The 21,856-nt window shown below is 41.2% G+C and overlaps 1 protein-coding gene across 1 annotated transcript in view; it reads left to right on the top strand.

Moving 5' to 3' along the window:
* CPM (carboxypeptidase M) overlaps nucleotides 1-21,856 on the top strand; it is a 101,565-nt gene that overhangs the window by 47,388 nt on the left and 32,321 nt on the right. Inside the window, exon 2 of the mRNA XM_006886106.1 lies at nucleotides 17,979-18,076. Within this exon, the coding sequence (XP_006886168.1) occupies nucleotides 17,979-18,076 (98 nt within the window). The remainder of the gene's footprint in view (nucleotides 1-17,978; nucleotides 18,077-21,856) is intronic.

Genomic DNA, 21,856 nt, shown 5'->3' with positions numbered 1-21,856 from the left:
GGTCTTTAGAGAGGGACATCATTCTGGGTAGAGTGGAGGGACAGCGCAGGAGGGGAAGACCCTCTATGAGGTGGATTGATTCAGTGACTGGGGTACTCGGGATGGGTGTGTCAGGCAATGAGATTGGCACGGGATAGAGCACAGTTTAGGGCTGTTGTACATGGGGTCGCTATGAGTCGCAAACAACTGGACGGCACATAACAACAACAACAATGTGGACAGTGTTTGATGGAGCTCCTGGATGTAAAACAGGTTTGGAAGCAGGAGTGGCATCCACTTCCTAAACCACATGCCTGTGGAAACTCTATGAACTTGAGAGAAACAACCACAATTATGGAAAGGCTTTTGATCATAGAGTCGCTATGAATCATACTCAACTAGACAGCAATCAATAACAACAAATATATCTATCTATATTCTCTCCTTACTAAACTATTAAGGACCCGGTAGCACAGTGGTTAAGCACTCAGCTCTTCAAACTCAGAAGCTCTTGGGAGAAAAACCTGGCAATCTACTCGCATAAAGATTGAGACAAGAACTCATTGCTGTTGAGTCAATTCTGACTGATAACCACCTTATGGGACAGACAGACCTCCCCCTATAGGACTTTCAGGGATATATATAAACTATAAGAGACTCTCCCCAACAGTGGCGGATGGGTTTGAACTGTTAACCTTTTGTTTTTGTAGCCAGATATATAAGCACTGTACCACCAGGGCTCCTTCCAGCCTAGTAAATCTCATGGAGCAACTCCACATCCTCAATACAGGGTCAAAATGTGTTGAAAATCAATTTGAAGCATCTAACAACAACTCAACATTGGTGAGATTAGACCTCAAAATGATAATACTAATAAGAAGCCCACCATTGTTAATCCCATTAAGCCATTTCATGTGTAAGCCTAGGTCACGTCAATGTGGACCTCATTTGGGCAAGTCGCTCAGTATCCTTCTCTCTGGACTCACAGCATTTGAGAATGAAAGCCTTTTAGGGTACAAACACATGGAGTAGGGTGAATGATAGGAAAGTCTTTGTTCCTCAAAGTAACTTACTAAGAAATTAGTAAATTAATTATCATTCTCCCTTGCCAAAAGATGAGTTCTTTTTTTGTTGTTATTGCCCTCCAATCCCTCCCCTTATTACTATTGTTTGCCACTGGTTCTGACTGACTCATGGCTGACCCTCCAGTGAGGTTTCACAAGGAGTAGGGGGGAAATTGCCCATCCTTCTCCCACAGAATAGCTTGTGGCCTTGAACCATATACCTTTGGGATTACAGGACACATTCTTACCACTAGGCCACCAGAGCTCCCTTACCTCCTTTTTTTCAATTATGAGTTCACCTATTACCCTTTTACTATTTGGCTAAAAGTTAGTCTCAAGGGTTCTACAAGTCTCTCAGACCACCAAATTGGCCATTTTCATGTTTTTTAGTTTTGTTCCACTTTTATCTCTCACTTTATGTAGGATCCTCTCTTATGACATAAATAGTTGGGCACCATCTAATTCATCTAGTATCATCTAGTATCAGGGTCTGAAGTTGATGTGCACCATTAGTCCTTTGAACTATTCTTTCTTTTCATCTTTGATTTTCTTCTCTCTTCTCTATTCCAGACAGGGAGAGACTAGCAGCTGTGCCTTCAATGGCTATTCACAAACCTTTAAGATCCCACTCACTGCTCACTGGTATAGTATGGAGAACATTGTTTGTGTGGACTAGGTTATACCAATTGACCTTGACGACCCTCAAGAATATGTTCTTAAGGCCCAAGGACCAGCATAAAAGATGTTCTTATCCTGGTAATAAATAAGCAATATGGGTAGGCAAGCCTTTTTAAAGGCTTTCTTAAAAATCAGGTGAATTTGAATTTACCTCATCATAAATTATAGTTGTATAATACCTGTTGTTGTTGTTGTTGATGATGGCCTTCGAGTTGAGGACTCATAAAAACCCTATGAACAAAAGCCTTGAAGCCCCTCTATAACTATCAACATTTATCAAAATTCATAGAGTTTCTGGACGCATGTTATTTAGGAAGTGGATGCCACTCCTGCTTGAAAGTATAGTACCTTCCTCATAAGAAATTAAAGCACCACTAGGTCTCCACAATTACTTGCTACACATCAGAGAGCTGGACAATGACTAAGGATAACAGACGTAAAGTCAGTGCCTTCAAATGGTGGTGCTAGAGAAGAGTCTTGAATATACCATTTACCGCCAAGAAAAAGGTCTAGCTTGGAGAGGGTGAAACCAAGTTTCTCCTTGAAGGTTAAGATTATGAAGCTCTGTCTCACATATTATGGACATGTGGCCAAGAGAGACCGGTCCTTGGAGAAGGACATCATGATTAGAAGGGTGGAGGGATGGCACAGGAGAGAGAGACCCCAGATGAGGTGGATTGATACAGTAATTGGGACTGTGGGGATTGGAGTATTGGAATTAGTGCTACTGGCTCAGGTCAGGGCAAGGTTCAGAGCTGCTGTACATAGGGTTACTATGCTTCACAGGCGACTCAACAGCATATAACAACAACTGGGGCCCTCTGAGACCCAAAATATCAAGAAATAAAGCAGAAATTTCTCATAAACAATAAATGTATAGTTTTGGTTACAATTGTGGCATCTTTTAAAATAACATTTTAAAGTTCTATGTCAAGTAGTTAAGTTTCTTAATTTGACTAATTATTGTAGCTGAATTTCTCTTTGAAAAGATTGACTGTATTCAGCCTCCCTCCTGAGGGACCAAAAAGGGAAGTTCTTGCCTTTTTATAGCTTAATGTCTCTAGAGGTTTTCCCTCTAGGGATTTAAACTAGTTTCCTATATTTTCTCTTTTTTAAAAGACTACCAGTGGACATAGAAATATTACAATAGCTAGTTTTTAAAACTCAATTTTTATTGTTTAAAAAAGTTATGGTTGTATTACTTACAGTTTTGAAAATTAGATGTTTAAAAGAAGAGGAGGAAATATTCTTCAACCTCTGACCTGGGAATGGAATAGGAGGAACAAAGAAGCGGGTGGTCTGGGAGCAGGGAGGTGGACGGATTTTCTCCAGTCTTCCTGTTTGGTTTATGGTTGGTGATTAATGAGACAAGCTACACTGCACCTCTGGCAATCTTTACTATCTTGAAATAAAAAATGAAAATTTACTCCCCCAAAATTTGAATCTTCAGGGTTTTTTTCTCCTTCTTTCCCTTAATTAAAGAAATGTTTCTAAGTCATCAGAAAAATCCCCAACTTAAGACATTGAAATCCTCAAAATTCTTCATTGATTTACTCAGCACAATATGAAATGAAACCTAAACTCTGTATACTTCTGGTGTAATTTCACAATATTAATTCCATGGAAACACACACATAAATAAATGAAACACACACATCCACCTCCCTATATTTGGTTTGGATTTTGACAATTAAGATTCTCTAAGAAGTTTTATCTACTCTGGAATTGACCTAGAAAATTAGGTCCTTTCCTGAACCCACCCAAAATGGCACCTTATAAACTTGTTGAAGACCTCTCCATCCATATTGGAGAGCAAACCTATCTCAATTTTGAACCAGGGATGGCCTCCAGCTTCAATTGGACATCCTCCAGTTTATTTGTATATTTATCCAATCATCCGTCATTCAGAAATCTTTTGTTGATCCATTATTATACATCTACCAAGGAAAGTCATAGATCCTTCAAGGATTTAGAAATACAATACCTTGTCTGTAGAAAAACCTGTGGTTTTATTAAGTGTTATAGGAAAGGTTGTAGAGGTACTATGAGAATCAAAAGAGAGTTTGAGGCTAGTAAGGGGTCAATCTGAAGGATGAGAATAGAAAGGGTTCTGGCAAGGCAGGGGTTTTCAGTTGGGAGAGAGTGATTTTCATCACGGGCTGTGCAGCAGAAAGAATGACATTAAAGGTATGGCAGCAGGCAGCTGACTCCTTTGGGAACTACAAATAAAGAACTTGCCCTATGAGATTGAGTTGGTGAGAGGCAGAAAGAGAACACAGCGTGCAAGGTCAGATGTGCTGTGCCAAAGGTCTGAGATTTTGTTTTGAAGCGTTGTTCTTGTTGTTGTTGTGCACTGTTGGGTCCGAACCAACCCAAAGCTGACCCTCTGGTGGGTTTTCAGAGGCAGTTAATCACACGGGAGGAGATTGCCCATCCTTCTCCCACAGGTTATCTGGTGGATTTGAACAGCATGCCTTTAGGATTTCAGGGCATCTTCTTGCCACTAGGCCACCAATGCTAGTGGATTGATGTTATTGACTCGAATTTTATTAACTCCCCTCCAAATAAAAGAAAGCTGTCATATATTCCTACTTGGACTTCATTTTCCTATATAAGGAAAGGGATACAAGAAATAGAAAGTTAGTATCAGAATGGTATAATCAGTTAATAGTTTTACATTTTCTTTTCAGTTTACTAAAATGTCATAAATATTTGTTGAAAAAACATCTCTCTCCATCTGATGGAGAGGTTTTCCAGGTTATACAGTCAAGGCTGGTCACCCTGGGGAGCTGTGTTTGATCTATCAAGATTATAGTTGTGGGTCACGATGCCACTGCTGCCTTCAACTGCACCTCAAACCTATGGTTTGGCTGAAGCCTCTTCTGTCTGCTTTCTACTTTGCAATGCCAGGCAAGCTTTGTTCAGGAGGTTACTATACTTCCTATGTATTTCAAGGCATCCCAGAAGAGCCTCCTCCGCTCGCCTAGCTAGATCATCCAACATTAGTTTACCTACCCCAAAGGAGCCCTGGGTGTTCAGTGGTTAGAGTTGTTGTTGTGATGTGCCGTTGAGTCACCTGAGACTCATAAAATCCCTATGTACAACAGCTCTGAACCCTGCCCTGTCCTAAGCCAGTCTCACTCCAACACAACCCCCATTGCCCCAGTTACTGTATCAATCCATCCCATCCAGGGTCTTCCTCTCCTGTGCTATCTCTCCACCCGTCCAATCATGATGTCCTTCTCCAAGGACTAGTCTCTCCTCACCATGTGCCCAAAGTATGTGAGACAGAGCTTTAAAATTCTAGCCTCCTAGGAGAAATTTGGTTTCACTCTCTGCAAGACAGACTTATTTGTTATCTTGGTGGCCCATGGTATGTTCAAGATTCTTCTTTAGCACCACAACTCAAAGGCATCATTTCTTCTGTCATCCTAAAATCAGCAGTTTAACCCCTCCCATCAGTCTGCTGGAGAAAGGTGTGACAGTTTGCTTCCATAATGATTACAGCTTTGAGGACTCTAAGATTATAGCCTGGGGCAGTTCTACGCTGTCCTGTAAAGTTATTTTTAGTTTCAGTTGACTATATGGGAATAGGTAGCAATTTTTTTTAAGGTTTGCTGTTGTCCTTTGTCCAAAATACATGGCAAACTACTAGAATCTGAACCATCACTTCAGCTATAAAATCTTGCCTGTCAACATGCCAATACCAGGCTGATAAAATGCTGTTATTGATTGTTGTTGTTTTAGGTGCCATCAAGTCCACTATGAGTCATAGCAACCCTAGGAACAAAGATCTGAACCCTGCCCTCACCTGAGCCATCCTCACTCTGATCTCTGATCCATCATTATCTCTGATACATTTTATCTTGCTGAGGGCTTCCTCTCTTACACTGACACTCTACTTTTCCAAGCATGATCTCATCTCCTAACAACAGTCTCAAAGTATGAGAAGAATCTTCAATGCTCTTGCCTTGTCACACTTTTTGGTTACATTTTCTCCAAGGAGCACCCAGCTCCACTTTCTCAGTCTGTTTTTATAACAGTTCATGAGATTTTCAGTACTCTTCTCCAGCACCAGAACTCAAAGGCATTGGTTCTTCTGTCATTTGTAGTCATTTTCCAACTCTCAGATGCTTAGCAAATAGTTCAAAAGACCATGGCTTGCATCCAATGGACCTTAGCCTTTAAACTGACAACATTGCTCTTCTGCACTTTGGAGAGGTCCTTGTTGGTAGGTAGGGAGCTGTAGTGGTCTAGTGGGTAAGGAGTTGGACTATGGACACAAAAGCAAATGGTTCAAATCCACCAGCCTCTTCATGAGAGAAAGATGGTCAGTCTCCTCCTATGTGATTTACAGCCTCTGAAAATCTATCTGAGGGTCACCTATGTATTGGTTCCAACTGGACAGCAATGAACAACATATATAAGGAGATTACACATATAAATTTCCATCAGATACTTGGCTTTGCCAGTGATATCTTCCTCTGGTATTACCTCTTCATTTTTCAATGCGTTTTAATATTGAAATCTTTTCAGCCCAATATCAAACAACAGATAACATTTAAATGCATGATACCTACTAGGGCTGCAAGAGCAGGAGTTGAATTGAATTGAAATAGAAGACATATACATAAAGGCATTCTTCCTAACATAAAGGTTGATGTAACTTATGTCAGCAGAGTAGCTTTAAAGCAAAGTTTCTAAATTTTCCTCGACTCTGGATCACCTCTTCAGAATCCTAAGTACTGGGAACCCGTGTCTGGAAAAAAGCAGTGGGATGAGCAATTACTGTAATGAACGCATAGTGGAGGGAAAGATAATTTGGGGTTGGGTTGGTTACCAAAAGTACATCAGCATGGGCAGACTTGATTATGCTGCAGGAGTAAAAGGACTTCCAAAATCTCAGTGGTTTATAACCAAAAAAATAAAGGTTTATATCTGACTCATATTATATGTTCATTGTTGATTAGTGACTCTGGACGCCATCATCCTCCTTCCATGGCACAAGCTGACAGAGCAGCCTCTAACAAAACATGGTAAAGCTTGTGTCAGAGGGACAAGAAATGATGAAACATGCTTTAGCTCGTAAAGCTTCTACCCAACACTCCACTGGTTCGAGAAAGTCACAGGAGCATTCCCAAATTCAGCAGGGCGAGAAAAATTGGCCCAACCTCTAATCTACCACAAAGGCCTTTACTGAAACGGTGGCCTAAGCCTCAGTGGAGGGAGCTCTGTGGTGTAGCCTGTAGGGGGAGTTGCACTACTAACCCAGAGGCCATTCTCCTCTCCCCTGTGGAATTTAGTCTCAGAAACTCAGTGGAGAGTCCTTTATGAGCCAGTTCCAACTGATGACAGCGGCTAAATGAGTGAAGGCTCAGGGTGGCCCTGATTTACCATGCCAGATGCAACAGGGGAGGGAAGGGCTCTAACACCTCAGATGGTGCTGAAAACATTGAGAAAGCAAAACCCACCCACATGAAACCTCTAGAGAACAAAGTGAACAGACAGAATGTTTTTGTAGTGGCGAAACTTGGAATTCTCTCTCAGAGAAGTATTCTGAACAGGGAGAAATCCAGGTGGTCAGAAGTCAGGTATTGTGAATCAAGTAGAAGGTGAAAATGCAGAAAGCCTAGTGAGACCATTCTAGACAATGTCCAGTCCCTCACCCCCACCCTACAATGTTCCACAGCAGAGTTAGCGCAGAAAGCTGATTAAAGCCTCTTTAGCCAGCCCTGGCCATCAGGATACAAGAAACCAGACATTCTGGGTTGGAAGAAGGGGACCTCTGGAATGCAGGAGTTACTCTGAACCACTTCTGCTGCAGGTTTGTGGACCAGATGGAAATGTGCAAATGGCTATTGTTCATAGAGCCAAGGCATGCATGTTTGCACAGCCCTCATGAGCACCGAGCACACAGCCCCCGCTGATCCCAGGCTCAGGCTCCGGTGCCACATGCCCCATTTCAGTCTCTACCTCAGGATGTCCAGGTAGTGAGAAACTCCAGTTTCACAGAAGTTGGACACTAACACTTGCTACCCCTCATGAGCTTCTGGGAAGCCTCTTCCATGTAACTTCACCCTCATATTTAGCTGAACCACAAATTCATGCTTCTGCTGACACAGTGATTAAGAATTTGGCTGCTAATCAAAAGGTTGGTAGTTTGAACCTACCAAGCACACTGAGGGAGAAAAATGTGGCCGTTTCCTGCCAATAAAGGTGGTGGTGGTGGTGGTGGTGGTGATGGTGGTGAGATGTCATAGAGTCGAGTATAACTCACAGTGACCCTATGAAAAACAGATCTGAACTCTGGCCTATCCTGTGCCATCTTCAAGATCTCTGATACCCTCGGACCCATTGCTGCAGTTACTATGTTAATCCATCTTGTTGAAGACCCTCTACCTTTCCAGGCATGATATCCTTCTCCAAATAGTCCCTCCTAGCAACACGTACAATGTACGTAAGACAAAGCTTTGTTATCTTTGCCACCGAGGAGCACTCTGACGGTAGCATCTCTGTTTGTTCTTTGGAAGTCCATGAGATATTTAGTGCTCCTCTTCATATAACCATAAGGTTACAGTTTTGGAAACACTATAGGAGCAGTTCTGCCCTGTCATGTAGGGTCGCTAGTAGTCAGAATTGACTAATGGGATTTAGGTCTACAACTCACTCCATGACATCGAGTTGGAACTGATGCTTAGCTTACCTTCCATCCAGTTTTCAGATGCTATAAATCACAAGAGGAGGAGATCACCCATCTTTCTCCTAAGTAGTTGCAAGTGCATTAGAATCTCCAGAGAATTTTTACATTTGGGCAGTTTCCTCCTCCCCTGTGGTTTACAGCCTTAGAAAACATTCCAGTCCCATTCTTGCTTTGGGGCCAAGCAGATCACTTGCTGTTATCACAACAGCATCAGGACCCTGGTACACCTCCCAGGCCCATTCTTGGCACACTCCTCTGTCCATAATTAGAGTTATGAATTCTCCTCTGCACTGGAGACGGCTGTCAGGTTTCACTGGGATCACATGACTGGCTTGGGGTCACTATATCTTCCCAAGTGCAGGTCCTTAGCTTTTTGGTCACTTAATGACTTTGAAATGGGAACATACCAACTAATGAAACAAAACCAAAGGAAGCAAATGAGAACCAGAGAACTATAACTTCTCCAATAATCCTCATGATGCCCCCGCACCCACCCCCAATCTCCTTGCTTCTTCCAATTCTCTGAGGGTGGAAGGAAAAAAAATGTCTCAACAACAAAGAGATCAGTACACAGCAAGCTTGGGACTCAAGATACCTTTCTTTGATTTTTTTTTTTTTTTTAGTTTTAGTTTCCATCTTGCTTCAAAGACTACAGTCTTCACTATAGATTGCATCTCAATGTCAAGAAAATAAAAATTTTCACCACTGGACTGATAGGCAACATTATAATAGATGGAGAAAAGACTGAAACTGTCAATGGCTTTATCTTACTTGGCTCCACAATCAATACATTTGACAATCAATACAGCAGTCAGGATATCAGGCGATGTATTGTGCTGGGAAAATCCGCAGTCAGGGACATCTCCGAATTACTAATAAACGATGATGTCTGTTTGAAGACTAAGGTGTGTCTGGTTCAGGCCATGGTCTTTTCAGTCACTTTCTTTGCATCTGAGAGCTGGACAATGACTAAGGATGGCATAAGAAGTATTGAAGGCTTTGAGCTGTGGTGATGAGGAAGAGTAGTGAATGTCTAGATATTTCTTAGATAATATACAGCCAGAGTGCCCCTTGGAGGCAAAAATGACAAAGCTTTGACTCACGTACTTTGGACATGTTGCTGAAAGAAACTATTCCTTGGAGAGGAACATAATGTTTAGAAATGTCAAGAGATGGCAAAAGAGAGAAAAACCCTCAACCAGATGGATTGATACAGTGACTGCAGCCATGGGCTCCAGTGTATCAGAGAGTGTGAAGATGGCGCAGGATAGAACAGGGTTCAGATCTATTGTTCATAGGGTCACCGGGAGTTTTACTCAATGTGATAGCACCTAACAGCAACAAGAAGCTCTAATGGGGTAGTCCGAAGGGAATTGCACCACTAACCCAGAGGCTGCACCTCGGTGGTGGTTCGGATCCACCAGTGGCTCCATGGGGGAAAGATGGGCAATCTCCTTCCATGCAATTTGCAGCCTCAGAAACCTAACAGAGGGTCAGCTATTAGTCATTTCCAACTCAACAGTACTGAGTTGAGAGAAATCAGCGGCGTGGTTAAGAACAAGGTGAAAGACTGCTCACCTCTGCTCCTCCTCTTTAACTTCTACTGTGCACCCAAATCATCTGGAGAGCTCCTTAAAACAGATTGCTGGGTGCACCCCGGAGGTTTTTAATCATTCCACTTGGGGTGGAGCCCAAGCTCATGCTCGTCTGACACATTCCCCCGTGATGCTGATGCTGCTGGTCCCAAGACCACACACCGACAGCCACTGCCTCATTAGATTACTTAGCATTCCCCGTCTTCATGTATGAAAAGAAAATACTCATTCCCGCCACTGTGTTTACTAGGGTTAAATAAATGACTCTAAAACAATGATAGTCTGCAAGCAGAGTCAATCTGGGAGCTTCTTCCCGTGTGAAAGCCTGTTTTGTTTTGATTTGGTTTGGGTTTTTTGGCAATGAATCACTTAGCAGGAGGTTCTTTTCCTCAACTTCAGATCTACAGGGCATGTGAATTCTAGCAACTGTTTCAGCAAACCCACTTCTTTCAGGTCAGTTCTGAATCATGACAAGCCCAAATGTGGGAGCAAAAGTGTGCTCCCATCAAGTTTTCAATGGCAAATTTTCCAGAAGTAAATCATCAGACCTTTCTGGTAACGTGCCTCCAGGTGTTCTCAAACCTCCAACTTAGCAGCTGAACTGGTGTACACAGGGATTCCCTACTTAAACTGCCTTAAGTGAAGAGATCTTAAAATGTCTACTGCAGAAGATCAAAGTCTTCTATATGTATTCCATGTCAACATTAAGAAAACAAAAATCCTCACCATTGGACCAGCAGACAACATCATGATAGATGGAGAAGAGATTGAAATTGTGAACAATGTCACCTTGCTTGGATCCACAATCGAAATCCTTGATACCAGCAGTCAAGAAATAAAAAGACATGTGGCATTGGGAAAATCTACTGTCAAGGACCTCTCTAAAGTGTTAAGGAGCAATGATGTCATTTTAAAAACTAAGGTGCACCTGATCCAAGCCATGGTTTTTCAATTACTTGCTATGCATCTGAAAGTAGGACAATAACTAAAGATGATAGGATAAGAATCAATGCATTGAGTTGTGGTGTTAGAGAAAATATCTAAATATCTCATAGACTGCCAAAAAAACCAAATATGTCTTAGAGAAAGTGCAACCAGGGTGTTCCTTGGGAGCAAGGATGGTGAAGTTTCACATACTTTGGGCATATTGTTAGGAGAGACCAGTCCTTGGAGAAGGACATCATGCTTGGAAAGGTGAAGGGTCAGTGTAAGAGAGGAAGAACCTCAACAAGATAGGTTGACACAGTGACTGCTGTTTGCGTGCATCAGAGATGATGAGGACAGCTTGGGATAGGGCGGAGTTCAGAACCATTGTTCATAGAGTTGTTATGAGTGAGTAGCAGTTGACTTGACAATAATAACAACAAAAAATGTGCTCGTCACAGCTCTTTGAGACGCTCATTTCATTTGGGGCTCCATGTGCATATGTGATAAAGGATACTATGCATAAAGAAAATTGAATGTTTGGTGTGAGATCTTTGGATAATTCTTAGGAAATTGAGGAATTCGTGTTGTGGAGAATCTGTAAGGTACAGCAGTGTCAATTAGGGATGTTATTTCTCTCTGTGTATGAGGAAACTGAAGCTCATAGCATTCAGTAAGTGCTTTGACTGTAAAGTCAAAAAGTAAAATGGTAGGATATGCCAAGAAGTTAGAGAGTCTGCGAAAGCAGCCGCTAGTCCCTCATTCTGGTACTGAAGCTTCATGGATTAGACCACATATATAACAAGCCTCTTGAAAAACTGTTTGCTTCATCATCACAGCAGCTCTTGCTAGGACTGGGCCACCCAGGATCTCTGCTTCTCTCTAGGTGTGTCCCGCTGAAACACTCAGAGTACAGATCATTCTTCAAGCTTGACAGTCATTACCCCAACACCCTGTATGGAGTGCTCCTGGGGTGGAGTATTGGATTCAGGGGTTTCCCCCTGGATCAGAGTTAGCAGATTGGATCTCGTTCCAGGAGTAAACCAAAGCAACATGATGAAGGAACAGCCTCGCCACTGTTCCCCTCCATGGGCTCAGCTCTGAGCACGGCAGGCTCCGGAGAGTTTAGCAGCCTGTTGTTTTGTCCTCTCATGGACACTGAGGCAGCCTGGGGTCCGGAGCATTGATTCTGGAGTCAGACCTGGGTTTGAATCTTGGTTCTACCACTTCATTGTTTCCTCAGCTCTAAACTGTGGCTATTACCCACCAAACTGGGGTGTTATGAAAAGCAAATAATATAGAGTAGTACCTATGGCAAATACACATAATATCTGAGCTTAGTGAATAGTTTTTTAAATTATTTTTTTAATTAAGAATATATTGACAAGACTAAAAAAATACTGTTTTATCACACACTCACTTAGCTCTTTATATAGACAATGTCTCAATTTTTTCAATATTATAAAAATTTATCCATTTTTAACTTGTTGTTGTATATTGTGGAGCTATTTTCTTCCATGGTATTTTCTTGTGAATATTTTCCATGGCTGTAGTCATATAATGACTCATAGCGACCTAGTGAACAACACGTCTGAACCTTGCCCTATCCTGTGCCTTCCCCGTGCTCTCCATCAAGCTCAGATCCATTGTTTCAAGCACTGTGCCTGTCAGTCCATCTCATTGAAGGTCTTTATCTCTTTCTCTGGACATTTTTCCCGGCATGATGTCTTCTGCCAAGGACTGACCCTTCCTTCCTGACAACATGGTCAAATCATGTGAGACGAAGTTCCACCATCTTTGCCTCTAAGAAGCACCCTGGTTGCACTTCTACCAAGAGAAATGTGTTTATCATTTTGGCAGCCCATGGAATATTACATACCCTTCACCAGCACCACAATTCTAGATAATAGTGTATTTATACAGTAAAATAATAAGCAGACATTTGAAAAGATGCTGTAGAAGTAGATTTGTTAACTAGAAACAGATTCCCCAATAAGCAAGGTAAACACAGGCTTAACTGTGCTTACTTTCTGTTCACTAAAGGTTAGAAAATAAGTTCAGTAAACTCATGTTACTAGGTGTTCTGTCTGTGAAGATGCTATGTATGAATGGAAATGAGTGTATGACGCACAATGTGAATGAAGATAGTGTGAAACACAATGTGTATGAACATTGTATGCAAGCCAATATAAAGTAAAATAAAAATATTTTTAAAGACCAGACCAAAAGGAAAAAAAGAAGATGCTGTAGAGTTCGTTGAGAGAGGAACTAGCCATACCTATAAACAGAATCTTTAGTATGTTAGGAAAAAGCGTTAAAATTCTCATTACAAATTAGTAAGTAAACACAAATAAACCCCAGCTTACCTTGCTTATTGGGAAATCCAACTCTAGAATGTTAACATGGAAACATATTCATTATTAAATGTAAAATGAGATGATTTGGGGGAGATGTGGTAGCCTAGTGGCAAGAAGTTACATTGCAGTCCCGAAGGTATACGGAGGCCACCAGCTGCTCTGGGGGAGAATGGGCAATCTCCTCCCATGCGATTAACTGCCTCTCAAAACACAAGGAAGCCCATGCTTACCTTGTTTGTTGGGTAATTCGAAACTATAATCTTAACATGGAAACATGTTTATTATCACACGTAAAATGAGATAATTTTACCACGAGTCAATTGCCATAGAAATCTCTGCAGGCCTCTGTCAGGAACCTTCAAACATTATTGGCCTTGACATCACCAAGGGAGTTTGTTAAAAGCAGGTTTCAGGCTCCACTTCCAGAGTTTGATTTAGTAGCTGGAGACTGGGGCAGTTTAACAAGCAGCCCAGGTGATTTTGACATGAAAGTGACATCTCCCACCCCCATGTCTACCAGGTGAAGCTGTGCTTATTTTTTCTTGCTTCTCCATTACTTTCTACTAAACTCTTCTCTGATTGTGTAGCATTTATCACCTGGTGCAGGGAGCACCTGTGATTTATGATCATGTACTGCACTGCTAACCCAAAGGGCACACAGTTCAAATCCACCAGTTGCTCCTGCCATTTACTGCCTCTGAAAACCCACTGGAGGGTCAGCTATGGGTCGGTTCTGCCTGGACAGTACTTGACAACCCAACTGTCTGCTGCAGTGTTTAGTATGACTGCTAACTGATTGGTTGGCAGTTTGAAACCACCAACCACTCTGCAGGTCTCCATGAGTCAATACCAACTTGACAGCAATGGCTTTTTGTCAGCTGTTTTTTGTAGATAATTAGGGAATCCTCCTAAATGGTAATAATTTACATGATCCTCTATGCTAATCTATTTGAGTGGCTGTATCACAGCCCTGGGATTCATGTCAACCCCTGAGGGCATTACTAAGGGACCTGGAATGCAGTTTCTGTTTACTTTGTTCTGTTAAAAAAAAGTGGGGGTAAGGACTGCTGAACTCTTTCATGCACCTGTTTTAACAAGAATTTTAGAGAATAAAGATCTTTCTAAACGTGATAGGGGAGAAAAGATATCACGTTGTGAAAAAGAAATAGTTTGTCCTTTGTGCATTTCTGCTGGTCTCTGCCAGATTATTTGAGGGGGGAGGAAAGTCGTTAAAATCCTTCCAGAGGCTTGTCCTTCTAAGCAGGTTGAGTTTGTATCTTTCTACTTGTAGTGGTTGGGTTTTCCTTCTCAGATTTTCTATCACTGAGATTGTGCAAGGTAACTTTCTCAATTTGTGGTTCACTTGAGGGTCATTTGTGCTAAAATTGGGATTGGATTACCCACCAAAGTACCTCTTCACTTAGGTTTTATCTATGTGACTTCCCTCCTTGCTTCAGCCAAATGGTACCAGATAAATATAACTGGTCAGCTTAGTTGCTGTCTTATGCTCTCCCTTATGTAACAGGCCAGCTGTTGCAGATTCTGAGTTAGAAATAAAAATTGATAAATATTATGTTGAGCGGATATTGAATTTTGATCTTGCCTGTGAGGGGTCTAATCTATATTCTATACAAATCTGTGATTATTCTAGTTTTAAGGTTATTTATAACCTGCTGCCATTAAGTTGTTTTTAGCTGCTAGTGTCATTGAAAGACAAAACAGAACTTCCCCATAGAGTTCCCAGCTTATTTAGCAAATTGTTTTTCTACTCAACCATTCATATGTATTTTGTATTATGGCATTAATTACAATATCCACAATGTAATGTTATTCTTTCCACTTGTTCCCTGGCATTCTTGTTTCCTTTAACCTATCCTTATATCCTACCACTTCTGAGATGTCTCCCTGCACAAATGAAGTCCATTTGTCCTTGTGTCCTTGACTGTTCTAACAAATGGTTACCTTCCTGGTGCTATTGTTGACGTTATTGACCTGTCTGTTGTTTGACTGAAAACTGATCTACAGTCATGAGTTTTGATCCAGATTCAAAGTGTAACTAAGGAACATGACATTGGAGGTTCTATCAGACTGATAAGACTGGCTATTTTTGTGGGTTTTAGTTTCGTTTATGATTTTTTGCCTATTTTGTTATATTGTGATCCCTTTTGTTGTTGTCAGGCAGCCAAAAATTATAGCCAGGCACTGTCCTATTCTTTTTTTGTCTCAGTGGGGTAGAGATTAGTGCACAGTGAGCTTATGAGTAACAGATCTGAACGTTGCCCTAGCATGTACAGTCCTCACATCTGTCAGGCTCGAGCCTGTTGTAGAAGTCCATCTCCTTGGGAGGCTTCCTCCTTTTCACTGTCCTTCTACCTTTCCCAGCATCATGTCTTTTTCCAGGACTGTCTCCTCTTGACAGCTTGTCTAAAAAATGTGAGACCAAGTTCCACTAGCCTTGCCTGTAAGGAGCACCCTGCACTTTCTCCAGGGCTGATTTGTTCATTCTTTTGGCACTCCATGGGATATTCCATGTTCTTCATAAACACCACAATTCAAAGACATCACTTCTTCATTGGTCTTCCTTATTTATTGTCTGTCTTTCAGACGCAAGGAAGCATTGAAAATAGTATGGCTTGGATCAGACACAGCTTAAGCCAATATCCTTAACCTATAGCACTTTGTTGTGAGAAGAGACCGGTCCTTGGAGAGGGACATCATGCTTGGGAGGGTGGAGGGACAGCGCAGGAGAGGAAGGCCCTCTATGAGGTGGATTGATTCAGTGACTGGGATAATTGGGATGGGATTGTCAGAGATGGTGTGATTGGCACAGGACAGAGAGGAGTTTAGGGCTGTTGTACATAGGGTCGCTACGAGTCGCAGGCGACTTGACGGCACATAACAACAACAACAACAACATAGCACTTTAAAGTCATCTTTATTTATTGTCCAGGTCTGGGATGCATAGCTAGTAATAGGAAAGACCATGGCCTGAATCGGACACACCTTAGTCACTTCTCCTAAGTGTAAAGGTCCCTAACTACATATTTTCCCAGTGCAATATGTCTCCTTATTTCCTACTGCTGGTACCAAGAGTGTTAATTGTGGATACAAGCAAGGTGAAGCTGTTGACAGTTTCAATTTCCTCTCCATTCATCATGAATAACACTGCCCATTGATGCGGTGGTAAGAATCTTTGTTTTCTTGATATTGAGATGCAGTCCATACTGAAAGCTGCATTCCTTTACCTTCTGCAACAAGTGCTTCAAGTCCTCCTCACTTTCAGCAATCAAGATTGTGTCATCTGCATAATGCAGGTTATTGTTGAGTCTCCCTCCAATCCTGATGCTACATTCCTCTTTATAGAGTCCAGCTTCTCGGATAATTTGCTCAACATATAGCTAAATAAATGATTATATATATGAAAGTCCCACAGCTGTCGAGAACTTTCGTTCATAGGGTCACTATGGGTCACCTACAACTCGACGGCACTTAACAACAAAACATATATATATATAATATATATATGAAATAGATAGATGTAGATGTATATAAAATCATTCTTGTATGGTTTTCAGGAATTGGAAGGGAGAGAGTAGTAAAAAAAAATATATTAAATAGATAAGCAGTTATGTGAAGGAAGGGTAATAAAGGGTTGACCAGACATTGTAATATATTAATCAATTGTAACTAATTATTTTCTGTTTTAAAAAGAAAGTCAAACCTCTTAAATGAACCATTTTCATTAATCAAGAAGGAAAGTTAGAACTGAAACCCAAATAGACTCGGGTTCAGGTCTTTGGCTCTAGAGCTTAAATCACAGTCTTTTATGGCTGTGTGATCCTAAGAAGTATACTTAGTATTTTTAAAGATCAACTTTCTCATTTGTAAAACTGGTTAACTTGTGAATTTGGGTAATTATGTTACTGGAGCACAAGAAGGGATTACGTGACATAAAGCATGTCAGGAGCAGAGCCTGCATACAGCCAATCCTCTGGCACCTTTTCTCGGCCCTGTCTTGTCAGATCAGTGCTGTCTGGGACAGAGCTTAGACGTGAGACGTTTTCCCAGAGCCTTATTAGGATGGCTGTGGTTCCATCAAAGTCTGTATCACCTAAATTCACCTAAATCTTTGACTATAAGCTTTATGATTTCTTTTCATAAAACAACTGCCCTTCTAAGCTACATGGTGTTGCTACCTCTTCATTTGCTTGTTTTCCAGTTTTCTTGCACTGTGAGTTGAGGCACCCTCTCAGTCAACCATCGATTATTTCTTCTTGTCTAGTGTGGTTTAGTCAGCTCCAGTCATAGTAACCCTACATAGGACAGAGTGAACCCTGTCTCATCTCTGTAGAATTATGTGAGTTAGCAATATCTGAAAAATCATATTCTTTCATAGCATAATACATGAACATTTTAGAAAAGTAATAAAGCCTAATAAGTCTTCATTCTTACATATATATTAAAGAAAACCCAAAACACCTACGTTAACAAATATTTGCATTACATTGAAAATATTTTGCCTGGCAGCAAACTAAGACATGTTCCTCTTATGAACTTAAGCCACCATATAACAGCAAAGTGATGGAAGAAACACCATTGTTTCTTAATCTCATTTTATTAGTTCATTTGTCACATTAAGAGACAACTTAATTATTTTTCTCTCTTTTTCTTCCCTATAAAGGCAGAAACCTGTGGGTTCTGGTCGTGGGACGGTTCCCAAAGGAACACAGGATTGGGATTCCAGAGTTCAAATACGTGGCAAATATGCATGGAGATGAGGTATGTATGTATGTGACTTGAATTCCTGAAATGTTACCAGAGTCACCTTCTCACCAGAGTCTCTTGAGCTCTGTGTAAATGATTCACAGGATCAAAGAGAAGGTCTCCAGTGTAAATTATAGCAGAGAAGCCAGACGCTAAGAGGTGTTCTGTGAGACCCTCTCAGAGGATTTAGGGACTTCAGGTTGAACCACCACTGCAGGCATTTGGTTGTTTGCTCACTACCCGGTGAGGGTAACTTGAGCTTTTTTTCTTTTTTTTTTTTTAACTTTGGGCCTGGGAGATCTCTAAACTTCTGTCAACCACATTCCTTAATTCCTTCCTTTGATTTCCACTCCCCAACCTCCCAGTAAGAATCAAGGTGACCCAGAAAAAGAGTCACATTTTAATTCAAACAATCATAAGACCCCAAATAGATATCCAGATCCTCATATCTGGCTTTTGGGGTGTTTCTGTCATTTTTCCTTCATTTGATTTTCAGTGTTCACAATACCTACATTTTTCCAATCAAACTTGAGTTCTCCCACAGCCATTGTTCAATAAAAATCCAGTGCAAAAAAATCAAGGTCATTGCCATTAAATTCATAGCTGACCCTCTAGCAAGTTTTTGGTAGCTGTACATCACATGGAAGGAGATTACCCATCTTTCTCCCTTCAGAGTTGGCTGGTGGATTCGAACCTCTAGATAGGCACTGCCTTTAGGCTAGTAGCGTAATTCCCTATGTGCTGTGCCACCAGAGCTCTGTCTTTGCCAGTTTAGCAAAGATAAAGTCATTTTTATTTCATTCTTTAATTGTGTTTTGCCAAACTTCTGCCAATCCATTCTTGTCAAGCAGTTGAAGAAATGTATCTCCAATTTCATCCCACAAATATGGCAGCCAAGGTGCTTTCTGTTTACCCAGACTCCATACAACTGGAAAGAAAAGATAGTTCCCAAAGAGAATCTATGTAGGAAAAGGTGTAACACCCTCTAAAATGCTCTTGACTTTAAGCAGTGTCCAAGTAAATACATATTCCATTCAGTGCAACTTGCTGACTTGTGAAAATACTTGTGTATTTTGCAAACGTGTGGGTGGCATGTTCTAATCAAATGCTGGGCTTCCTGTCCTGGTTTAACCCTCTCCCAAACCCTGGTTCTACTGGATCAGGCTCCACCCCTCCTGTCGTACATCACCTGCCCTTGCCAGGTTTACTAGCCAACCTGCCCTGCTGGGAGAATACACTCTAATAACTGGGGGAAAGATTGAAAACTCTGCTTCCAAAAAAGAAGTAAGTCTTTGAACCTGACTTGTGAGTGGGTAGAAGTTTAATATTCTTGTGACTTTTTTTTTTTAAGTTTGGTAGGTTGTTCCCTTAAAAGATTTAACATTGTTGGAAATCTGACCAAAGTTATTTTTAATAAAATAACCATCCATTTCAAACAACTGCTGCCGCTTTCTTCCCCTTCTGCTATCTAGTCTATTGAGCAAGACCCCTCAGAATCCATTTTTAATAGGAGACATATGGCACTCATTGGCGTCCTTGGTTTATTGAATTCCCAGCATTTCAGAGATTTTAGGCAGCTACTCAGAAATGAAAATTCTAACAAAAACTTCCAAAATTACACTAGGGCCTTTTCTCTCACCCAGCCATGAGTTTACATATCCCTGCCTTGTCCTTTCCCTAATTTCTAGCATTTTGACCACTGGGCAGCTTGTGTATGCTATCAAATCAGGGGGGTCTGGGAGAATACTGAGGACCAAAGAGATTTTTAAAAAAGAAAGAAAGCTATAAAATAATAAACCTCACAAAAATACGACATAACACCCTACTACCGTCAAGTCCATTCTGGTTCGTGAACTCGCTCTAGCAGGATTCTGAGACTGTGGACCTTAACAGGAGATTACTTTATCTGAGTTGGAGCTGCTGGTTTTTCTATATCACCAGGAATGAAGATTAGTCTGGAGGGAAACAGTCCTAGTGTGTTTTAGTTTAAGAATGTGGGACACTGTTCGGATTCACTGTAAGGTGACTCTATCTATAGACCACATCACGGAAGCTCAGCGCTGGGAACAGTGACGATCCAGACCAGAAGCTGAAGAAACGCCGAGTACGGGATCTAACCACCTCACTCACCCTTGTTCCTCCCAGAGCATTTTTAAAGCAATCCTATTAAAAAGCAACAGATGTAACATTTGGGGACAATCATTCTAAACTTTCTTTGGATGCATTCATGCTATTCTGATATAAGCTTTGAACTCTGACCTTTAGATTTATAGATCTAGGAATTTGTGGACCTCATGTGAGAAGACTCCCTTGGGTCAGAAGAGAAGATGGAGATGTTTGCATACACATGCAGTACTGGGGAATTCAGAGACTTAGAACTGAAAAATAACAACTCAATGCCATCTAGTGACCCTCTAGCAAGTTTTTTAGAGGCTATAAGTCACACAAGCAGAGATTTTCCATCTTTATTCCAAGGAGCAGCTGATGGGTTTGAATAGGCTGTCTTTGGGTTGGCAACACAACCTCTTACCCACTAGACCACAGAGCGCCTTAGAGCTAAAAGAATCCTTCAAATTTAAGCACCATTATACAAATAAAGAAACTGAAACCCAGGGACATTGTAACCTTTCTGTAATGAGAGAGGAAAGTCAAGATTTGGACAATAGATAGATGTGGAGTAGTTATATTCCCCAGAAGAGTCAATTAGGAAGGTCAAGTTAGAGCTTAACTTTCTTTCAGCTACCACACTCAGATACTGGGCCATTAACCTTTTCCACTTATTCCAAATTAGCTAGATTTCCTTCCAACTCTGGTACAGGTCATGGTTTCTTTAAACAGCATATAAAGAGGTTTAGGATTAGGGACCATATAGAAAAATCAAACCGAATCAAAACTTTTTTTTCCCCAGACACTAGGATGAATGTATGCTTAGGAAAGTGAGGCGCATGTGCAGGAGGGACCCTTGGAAACTGAGATTACAGGGCTTTTCCATTGAGTGGCACAATGAGCAGAAATGACCACATTGCTTAAAATTATCACCTCTCTTCCCTACGCTCCACCTACAATGTGTGTGTGTATGAGAGAGAGACCCTTAATATCACAGCTGTGCTGGCAGAGAGATCCATTTAACAGAAAAGAGAATCTGGATTTGAACATAAGCTTTCTAAAACCAGAGAACGAGTGCCAAGCCTTAACCGACTATGGATTCTGCCTCATTTTCTCCCCTTCTTGTTATTGTAGGTGCCATCAAATTGAGTATGACCCATAACAACCTAATGAACAGATCTGAATTCTGTCCTATCCTGTGCCATCCTCATCAGCTCTGATACACTTAAGCCCATTTCTGCAATTACTGTATCAATCCATCTTGCTGGGATCATTCCTTTCTTTCAATGACCTTCTACCTTTCCAAGCATGGTATCCCTTTCCAAGTAATAGCACCTCCTAGCAACATGTCCAAAGTATGAAAGATCCTTGCCTCCAAGGAGCACTTTGGCTTCACCTTTTCCAAAACATGTCTCTTCATTTTGGTAGTTTGCGGCATGTTCAATACTCTTCTCCAACACCACAACTCAAAGACATCAATTCTTCTGTCATCCTTATTCATTGTCCATCTCTCAGATGTATAGCAAGTGATTGAAAAAACCAGAGCCAAATCAGGCACACCTTAGTCTTCAAATGAATGTCATTACTCTTTAGTATTTTAGAGAAGAATTTTGGACAGTGGACTTACCCAAAGCAGTATGTCTGACTGCTGGTACCAAGAGTGTTGATTGTGGATCCAAGTAAGATGAA

Source organism: Elephantulus edwardii, unplaced genomic scaffold (genome assembly GCF_000299155.1).
Source record: "Elephantulus edwardii isolate Elephantulus edwardi_28Jun2011 unplaced genomic scaffold, EleEdw1.0 scaffold00047, whole genome shotgun sequence".
Classification (NCBI taxonomy): Eukaryota; Metazoa; Chordata; class Mammalia; order Macroscelidea; family Macroscelididae; genus Elephantulus; species Elephantulus edwardii.
Note: the sequence above shows the minus strand (reverse complement) of the source record. Positions and strands in the feature narration are given on the sequence as shown.